Here is a 10,138-nt window from a genome sequence, read left to right on the forward strand (position 1 = left end):
TGAGCGTTCTTAGAAGTCAGGGACTTCAGGAACCATAGCATCAAGTCAGGGCCTTGTACCTGGTTTGTCCTTGACAAATGGATTTTGAATGAATGAGTGAGTAGAGATTCCTTGGTAGAAGATGTAAGAAAGAGGTTGCAATGTTGGGTGATCCCCTATGTAGGTACCCAGATACTGGTAGTCAACCAGTTGTGAGTTTAAACACACTCTATAAGAAGATAAGGGCCTGAGAGAACCCTCTACAATGTCTGTGTTTTTTTGTTTGTTGTTTTGAGACAGAGTCTCACTCTGTCACCCAGGCTGGAGTGCAGTGGAGTGTTCTCAGCTCACTGCAATCCTCCACCTCCCGAGTTCAAGTGATTCTCATGCCTCAGCCTCCCCAGTGGCTGGGATTACATGTGTGCCCCACCACACCCGGTTAATTTTTTGTATTTTTAGTGGAGACGCAGTTTCACCATGTTGGCCAGGCTGGTCTTGAACTCCTGACCTTAAGTGATCTCCCTGCCTTGGCTTCCCAAAGTGCTGGGATTACAGGAGTGAGTCACCACACCCAGCCTGTGTGTTGTCTTAACTAGAGAAAAGAATAGGCAGAGTAGGCAGTACCTACCTCAACGAGACAGTCTTTTGGTTTTTCCTTTTAAAATCTACTCTGATTCTTGATTCTCCCCATTCTCTTTGCAGCTGCACCAACTGGTATATGCAACTATAGCATACAACTACAGTAACCAAAATGGGCAAAAGATATGATCTGCTAGTACACACAAAAGTAATTTGTAAGAAATGCATTTTAACCCGTAGTATTAGCAAAGATCACAAAGTATTGGTGAAGATATGGGGAAATGGACACTGTCAAATATTTCTGATAGAGATGTAAATTGTTATAATCTTTGTAGAGAGTAATTGGCAGTATTTATCAAAACTACCAATGCACACACTTTTGGGGCCAGCAATTCCATGTCTATAAGTTCATTTAACAGATACAGATACATTTCTATGTTTGGAAATGAGAGGTATACCATGTTAGTGACTAATTTCTTTTAATAGCAAAAGATTGGAAGCCACCCTCAATGCCCAGCAGCAGGGAACAGGCTAAACAAATTCTGAGGCATCTGTTAGCTAGAACAGAGGTTACAACTTTTTCTGTGACTAGCTAGATAGTAAATGTTTTAGGCTCAGCAGGCCATATGGTCTCTGTTGCAACTATTGAACCCCGCTTGTGTAGTGCAAATGCAGCCATAGACCATATGTAAATGAATGTGGTGGTCATGTTCCAATAAAACTTTATTTGTAAACAGAGGCAATGGGTCAGATTTGACTTGTGGGCCAGAGTTTGCTGCCCTCTGTGGTATGATATCATACAGTCATAAAGCAGTATGTTCTGAATACTACTTGTGTAAAAAGACAGGAAAGAATAGGTACATATTTCTTTGTATACGGGTAAAATGTTTCTGAAACGATATACAAGAAAAGGATAACATTGATTGACTCCCATAGAAAAAAATGGTGGCTAGCACATGGGTTGGGTAGAACTTTTCATTGTATATCATTTTGTATGTTTTGAATTTTGAACTAAGTGAGTATATTATCTATTATACATGTTGAAATAAAAGTAAATTTAAAAAGACATAAAAGCAAACAGGGACCCTTTTGTGAAGCTCTCTGTGAGATACAGAGATATAAAGATGCTTGGGGATCCCCGTTCAGTGTTTGCCTCCAGCACACTGGGCTACAGCCATGGCTTATTTCACTGTAGAGCCCTCAGGGAGTCCAGCCAGCTCAGCACCGAGCCTCTGGATCACAGATGCTGTCAGGCATCCTGCTTTTGCTGTTCCCCTGGAAAGGAACTTCCCCAGGTGGTTAACATGGCAATATCACAACAGGTCATCTTATAGTCTAGAGTCAGAGTGGCAGTGCCTGTTTTAATCCAGCTTCGTATATCTTAGAAAATATTGACTCTTGTTGGCAAAAGCAAGAATAGAAAAGGTCTAGACAGAGTAGCCTGTATAAAATGTCTGTTTACAGGGAAAATTATTGTTTGTAAGTGTAGATGACATGGAGACATACTATTCAAGGTTTCTAGTCTCCTCGTGGGTAAATCTAGACCTATGCTGTACCATAGAGTAGTCACTAGTCATCTGTAGCTGCTTAAATAAAAATGAAATATAATTAAAAGTTAGTTCCTCAGCCTTATTTATTTATTTATTTTTGAGACAGAGTCTCACTCTGTTGTCCAGACTGGAGTGCAGTGGTGCAATCATAGCTCACTGTAACCTCGACCTCCTAGGCTCAGTTGATCCTCCTATGTCAGCTTCCCAAGTAGTTCCCATGGGACTACAGGCACATGTCACCACACCTGGCTAATTTTTGTATTTTTGTGAAGACAGCGTTTTGTCATGTTGTTTAGGCTGATCTTGAACTCCTAGGCCCAAGCGATCTGCCCACCTTGACCTCCCAAAGTGCTGGGAATATAGGCATGAGCCACTGCTCCTGTATAACCCCTTGTGGCCAGTAGCTATCATACCGGATTGCTGCGTGGATCATAGAATATGCCCATCATGGCACTATTTCAGTTAGATGGTTCTGCGTTAGACGATCTTGAATGTTTCTTTTGGCCCTAAGACTATCAACAACCAGAAACCTCACAATTCATTTCAATCTATTCACTTCTCTTCATTCTTAATAGTCTGCACAATCTGTCATCCTGACTGTTGAAGGCATGATGGTTACAGCTCAGATAAAGTTCCTGACCGCAGATGCCTCAAACTGACCTGAGGCAAGTGCAGACCTACTGTCAGAGAAGATAGCATGGGAGCAATCCATTTGTTCCTGGCCCTGGGGACTGTTAAGACAGACTGAGTTCTCTCACATCCGGGCAACCACCAGCTTGTGCTGGTGATTGATTAAGCCTTTGGATATGGTATACATCATCCAGTGGCAGCAGGCAAGGGATGGAGAAAGGAGGCCTCTGGGAATGAGCGTGTGGAGTCAGCTTTGGGCAAATAGAAATTGAATGGAAGGAGCATCTCAGGAAGAAGGCTAAGAAGGCAAAGCAGAGCTTGCATTGCAGGAGGCAGACTTCAGATCAGGCTTAGGGTGTGGGAACAAAGACGTCTCAGTGCCCCGGCTGAGAAATTGGACAAGAAAGATGGGACCTGTGTTCCCCCAGAGGAGGTGGACTGAGGGCAGAGCTGTTTGCCTGGCAGAGGAGGTGAGATGGCGGAGGTTTGGGGAGGGGCACAGTTTTAGTTCTCTGCTCAACCCTCAGGGGCCCGGTGCGGCAGGCAGAATTCTAAGATGGCCTCCACGACCTCTGCTCTCTGCTGTTATACCCAATGATTAAATTATGTTAGATGACAAGGATGAAGGGATTTTGACACGCAATTATGGTTCCAAATCAGTTAAATTTGAGCTAATCAAAAGAGGAGTATCTGAGTGGGCCAGACTTAATCAGATTAAAGGCTTAACATGGTAATGCTTTTCTTTTGGCCCTGAAGGAGCAAACAGCCACGTTGTAAATGGCCTCTGAGGAGGACTGGCCTCTAGGAGTTGAGGACCTCAATCTGACATCTGCAAGGGATTGAATCGTGCCAAGAACCCGAATAAACTCTGAAGATGAGAACGCAGCCCTGGTGGGTACCTTGACTGCAGCTTTGTGAGACCTTGTGGTGATGCAGTGTAAACAAACCTATTGCACTGCCAGTCATATAAAAGTCTAGCACATACAATTATGTGCAGTGCATCGCACTTGGCAATAATAGTAAATTGTTACTGGTTTATGTATTGACTATATCTATACTTTTTATCATTAGTATACTCCTACTTATTAAAAAATTAAAGTAGTTAACTGTAAAACAGCCTCAGGCAGGTCCTTCAGGAGGAATTCCAGAAGAAGGCATTGTTGTTACAGAAGATGACAGCTCCATGCGTGTTACTGCCCCTGAAGACCTTTCAGTGGGACAAGATGTGGAGGTAGAAGATAGTGATATTGACGATCCTGACCCTGTGTAGGTCTAGGCTAATGTGTATGTATGTGTCTCAGTTTTGAACAAAATAATGTTTAAAAGGTTAAAAAAAACCCTCTTAAAAATAGAAAACAAGCTTATAGAATAAGGATAAAAGAAAAAATATTTTTGTATAGCTGTATGACATGCTTGCATTTTAAGCCAAGTGTTATTATAATAGAGTCATAAAACTGGAATTGGGGGCTCTGTGCCCCTTCTCACATACATTGCCTTAAGCATCTCTTCCATTTGACTGTTCCTTTATAATAAGCTGGCAAAAATATGTAAAGTGTTTCCCTGAGTTCTGGGCACTGTTCTAACAAACTATCTACTTATCCCTCTGCAGAGGAGGTCGTGGGAACCCCTAATTTATAGCAGTTCATCAGTAGTATGGGAAGGCCAGACTTGTCATCTGAAGTGAGGGCCATCTTATGGGACTGAGCCCTTACCCTGTGGGATCGGATGCTAACTCCAGGCAGGTAGTGTCAGGATTGAATTGAATTATAGGACACCCAGTTGGTGTTTGGAGGGCTGCTTGGTGTGGAACAAACCTACATATTTGGTGTCAGAAGCATTTTGTGAGAGTATAGGGGACAAAAAGGATTTTTTAAAAAAGAGATGGGGTCTCACCATGTCACCCAGGCTGAAGTGCAGTGGCTATTCATAGGCATGATCATAGTGTACTTCTCCTTTGAACTCTTGGCCTCAAGCAATCCTCCTGCCTCAGCCTCTAGAATAGCTAGGACTACAGGCACATGCCACAGTGCCCAACTTAAAAAAAAAAGTTGTTTTATTTTACATGACTAATTAGGAGGTCTGGAGTGTGGTATGGCATGTTGTCTGAGGTTCCTGAAGCATCCCTGAATACCTTGCATTAGGTAACCACAGCAAATAGACAAAGAAGAGCCAGACTTTGAGACTTTCCAGAAATTCTCTGGACCAATCTGATTCTGTCATCACTGAATCATACAACTTCAGAAGCTCCAAAAACTGGACCATGAGGTTCCTGACATTCATAACACCATGGCTGGAAAGAATATGATTACTGCACTGACCTTAGCAAGAACCCCTTAATAAGTTTTTTTATGTCTCTATTTTATTAAGCTTTTAATGACTGAAAAAACAAACAGAATTGGCAGATAAGTTCTAGCAGATGCTGATGGTTCCGCCTTTATCCCTTAGGCTTTCACAGTTTAGTGCTCTCCTGTTCTCCCTGCCAGATTTTGCGTCTTTTTCCCTGAGAGTTTCTCTGAAGCCTTTGGAAGTCCACTCTGATAGCAGATGGCAGAAGACTGTTGGGAGATGGTATTAACATCTCAGCTCCCTCGCCTTTCCCCTCTCCCGTATTCTATACCATTTCTCACAATTCTTCTTGGTTTACACATCTGTGTCCCACAGTGGTAACTGGTTTGATTATGCATTCTTTGTTGGTTCCCTTCTTTGCTTCTCCTCTACTGGTATTTTGTTGGTTTTTAACTCTCCAATTTCCAAGTAAACTACCTTAATTCCAATATTTGTTTCGGGATCTGCTTCTGAAGGAACCTAAACTAAGATATAAATTAATCATGTTAATTAGTTTTCAGCCTCTCTGGTCTAATGAAATGCATGCCTGCATTTTCTTTACAAAAGATTTTGAAAGCTGTGTGTGTTAAGCCATTTCACATTTATGCTTTGCCGCCAAGAAACCGACAAGAGATGCTCACGATGGGCAAATGTCAGCCCCCGAGGGCACAACTGCAACTGACAAAACTATTTATTGGAGGAATTCTGGCTGTCAGTTCAGATCTCTGTTGATGATCAGAGGAATTCACTCATTCTGCAAATATTTTCTGAGCTCTGCCTCTCTGTAAGAGGCCCAGGCAGCATTGGCCAAGCTAAAACAAATACTGTCTGTTTTCTCTGAGACGTAGCTTTCAGATTACTCTATTAAAAAAAACACTAATGAATCTGTTCGGAATTAATGTTTGAGTTACTGTTGGGCTAGTGATGATTCTCCAAGGGGTAAGGAGGAGATAATAATGACCTTTTTTTTTTTTTCCTTTTTTAAACTATGAAGGATTTATTTCTGATAATTATAATGGTCTGTCCTTTCCCAAAGAAACAGTCACCACAGTGTGGTGCACATCCCAGGAGGACTGGCACAGAAGCAAAGTTTGCAAACTGCTAGGCCTCTGAGGTTTAGCTTTGGGAGCAGAGCCAGGGGAGAAACGATGCAGCCCAATGCAGAGATAAGGTCCCTGGACCAAGAACAGGAGAGCTGAACTATGGAGCTCTCAACCAGCCGTGTGATCTCGGGAAGTCACCTGCACTCTCTGGGTCGCAGTTTCCTCACCCCTAAAATTAGGGACTGGGATCAGATGGTCTCTAGGACCATTAATGATCTGTTTTCAGTCATGAGTCTGTTAAAAAAGGCAATGGACCCAAGTCAAATCTATGGCTTCACTTTACCTCTGTGTTGCTCCACTTCTCATCAGGTTGGGTGGGGTGAAGGGAAGTCGTTTTTTGAATAACTAGGCACTATTTGCCCTAAAAAGTGTTGTAGTGACCTGGCTCAAGGATTGGTGGTTAGAAAGAAAGGAAGCTACTGAGACGGGGTAGGAGTTGGAGAAATGGGTGAGTGAAAGGATGTTTTCCAGGCTGGAGAACATTTGGGGGTTCCAGAATTGATGAAGACCCTGCTGGAAAGGTTGCTGTTGATACTTGGGGGATAGAGGGAGTATGGTGGGAGAAAGGACAGAAAAGGTTCTGCTATTTTTCTTTTCATAGCTTTTTATAATTCTTATGGTTCTCAAATCTGGCTGCATATTAGAATCATTCAGAGGGCTTTAAAAATCACAAAGTCCCTCTCCTCCTTCTGATTTAATTGGTCTGGGATGGCAAGTTTTGAAAATGCTCTGAAACAATTCAGCTGCATAGCCAGGATCAAGAACTACTAAATGGTAACCAAGAGCTCAGACATAGCATTTGCCTTCACCCAGACATCTACCTTATTTTCTCTACCTTTTCACATTTTCCTTCCTCTTCACTTTTCATCCTCTGTCTCAAGATTACAATGTCAGAAACAGGTGGGAGACGGAGAAGGGAAGAACAAATCCTATGCATCCTATTTTCTGGTTAATTCCTGTATTATTTATGAGGTTTAATAAAAGTTGTTTTTCTTCCATGAATATAATGTATACTATTTAGCAAAAACTTGAGAAATACTCAAAAACAAAAAAGAAAAAACATCTCAAAGTGTCAGACTGATCCATCACTCAAAGGCAACTACTGCTAATCCCATTTTAGTCTTTTCTTTCTAAAATTTTTTTCTCAATGCCTAGTTTCTTTGTTTGAATGCTTTACCCTGTTGTATATACCAGGAAGTGGCAAACTGCAGTCCACAGGCCAAATCCATCTCACCTCTTATTTTTGTAAATAAAGTTTTATTGGAACATCGTTATGCTCATTTGCTACCTATTGGGTACAGCTGCTTTCACACTGCAGTGGCAGAGCTGAGGAATTGCAACAGAGACCATCTGACCCATGAAGCCTGAAATATTTACTGTCTGGTCCTTTACAGAAAATATTTTTAGGCTTCTGGCATATACCATTCTGTACTCTCATTTTCTCCTCATTGTACCTTATATTATGAGCATGTTCCTATTTTATAAATGCCTTATAAGTATTAATTCTAATAACTGCCTGATATTTTACGGCACACAGGTAGGTTGTGGCTTACACTTTCTTCTATTAGTACATGTGTATGTTTTTTCACTCTTACAATGCTTCAGTGAGTATATTTGGACATAGATGATTTGTTTTTTCAATTATTCCTTTTTTTTTTTTTTTTTTTTTGAGACAGAGTCTCACTCTATTGCCCAGGCTGGAATGCAGTGGCCCAATCTCGGCTCACTGCAAGCTCCGCCTCCCAGGTTCATGCCGTTCTCCTGCCTCAGCCTCCCGAGTAGCTGGGACTACAGGCGCCCGCCACCACGCCTGGCTAATTTTTTGTATTTTTAGTAGAGACAGGGTTTCACCGTGTTAGCCAGGATGGTCTCGATCTCCTGACCTCGTGATCCACCTGCCTCAGCCTCCCAAAGTGCTGGGATTACAGGCGTGAGCCACCGCGCCCGGCCTCAATTATTCTTTTGGGATTGTATTCAGATTATTCAGCTGGTAGCTAGAGGCATTTTGACACTCCTCCTGGTACATATTACTACATTTCTTATTCAAAGGCAGTGCGCTAGTTTGTGCTTTTCAGTAATACAGTAGAGAAACTACTTCTCCACATGCTTGCCAGCATTATTACCATTTTAAACATTTTCTACTTTTAGATAGGTAAACAAAAAGCTATTATTTTAATTTTCATTTCTCCTGTTTCTAATGCGGTTGAACTTGTTACTAAACCATTGTTATTTCTTCTTCTGCACATTGACCAGTTTTCAGCTCAGCGTGGCCTCCTTCTGCGCAGGGCACAGTGGAGGATGCTGGTCTTGCGTCTCACCTTAGCTTGGAGCAGGGCTCCTGCCTCCACTCGGTTCTTTTCAACATCTCTCTCCCACTGAATTCTGATCATCTCAAGGATGTCATCCAGACCAGTGCCAATGGGCACATCCATGTGTTCCAGCTCACACCCTGCCAACTGTTTATGCAGCACCTTCACATCCTGAAAACGACAAGATACATCTTAGGTGAGTTACAGGGGGAGATAAATGGCATAGAACTCTAGTCAGCGAAAACCAGCTCTGTGGGCAATTCTCCCGTCATTCCACAACTGCCAGACACAGGCTTCACAGAGACTGGGAAAGTCCCTGACCTTCTTCCCAGCATAAGTGTAATTTCTCTTTTCCCAAGGATGCATTTCTCTTTCTTTCTTTCTTTCTTTCCTTCCTTCCTTCCTTCCTTCTTTCTTTCTTTTCTCTTTCTTTCTTTCTTTTTCTTTCTTTCTCTCCCTCCCTCCCTTTTCTTTTCTTTCTTTCCTTCTCTTTCTTTCTTTTTCTTTCTTTCCTTCTTTCTTTCTTTTCTTTCTTTCTCTTTCTCTCTCCCTCTCTCCCTCCCTCCCTCTTTTTCTCTTTCTTTCTCTCTCTCTCTTTCTTTCTTCTCTCTCTGTGTCTCTCTTTCTTTTGACAGGGTCTCACTCTGTCACCCAGGTTGGAGTGCAGTGACATGATCTCAGCTCATTGCAGCCTCCACCTCTTGGGCTCAAACAATCCTCCTACCTCAACCTCCTGAGTAGCTGAGACTACAGGCACGGCACACACCACCACGCTCGGCTAATTTTTGTGTTTTTAGTGGATACAGGGTTTCACCATGTTGCCCAGGCTGGTCTTGAACTCCTGGGCTCAAGTGATCCACCTGCCTTGGCCTCTCAAAGAGCTGGGATTACAGGCTTGAGCCACCATGCCTAGCACCAAGGATGCATTTCTTAGGTTGGTCTCCCCAAGCCCAGGCCCAAAGCAGAAATAAAAATAAATAAACAAACAAAAACAAAGTAAGCAACAACAGCAAAGCGAATTTAGGCATAAAGTCAGACAAGGTAGAAAGAGACTTAAAAGATAACTTTGGCATCTCTAAAGGGTTACTGTTGGAGAGTAGTCTTAAATCACTGAGCTAAGAACAAGAAGAAATGGGCTTGCAGTTGCTGGTTAGCTTGAGTTGGACTCAAGAAAGAACTTACCAATGTGAGCATTGTTAAGTGGGTTTTGACTCTTCCAACTTGATGCGGCCTAAATCTCGGATCAGACAATAATATGCGTGAGGTGGTTTGGAATCACTGAAGTCTTGCAGGGAACTAGACCCCATAACTGTTGGAGGTCCTCTTCAGTTCTGTCATTCAATGATCTGACCCAATTTTGTTAATGAGTAGATGTCAACCACAGCTTGGATCTACCCTCAGAGTTATTTTGTTTGTATAATACAGTGTTAAAAACAAAAAACAAAAAACAAAACCTGACATAGAATGTATTGAGGGGGGTTGCTCCCTCTAATTTAACCCAAGTTCCCTCATTTGCTAGTGCCAAGACCGGCTGCCTTCCCGTTTCTGCACCACACTGGTTCCTGAAGCTATTTGAGTCTGAGACTGCTGGGGTAATCTGACGCACTAGAAGGATCTGAAAGTATTTTACAGGCATGTTCCCTGCAGTCCTGGGCACGCAATG

General features: G+C 42.4%; 1 protein-coding gene across 1 annotated transcript in view; it reads right to left on the bottom strand.

Annotated features, from left to right (window-relative positions):
* The window catches only part of BFSP2 (beaded filament structural protein 2), a 63,434-nt gene that overhangs the window by 13,965 nt on the left and 39,331 nt on the right, over positions 1–10,138 (bottom strand). The window contains exon 4 of the mRNA XM_009201705.4: positions 8,485–8,646. Coding sequence (XP_009199969.1) covers positions 8,485–8,646 — 162 coding nt within the window. The remainder of the gene's footprint in view (positions 1–8,484; positions 8,647–10,138) is intronic.

Source organism: Papio anubis, chromosome 2 (assembly GCF_008728515.1).
Source record: "Papio anubis isolate 15944 chromosome 2, Panubis1.0, whole genome shotgun sequence".
NCBI classification, from domain to species: domain Eukaryota; kingdom Metazoa; phylum Chordata; class Mammalia; order Primates; family Cercopithecidae; genus Papio; species Papio anubis.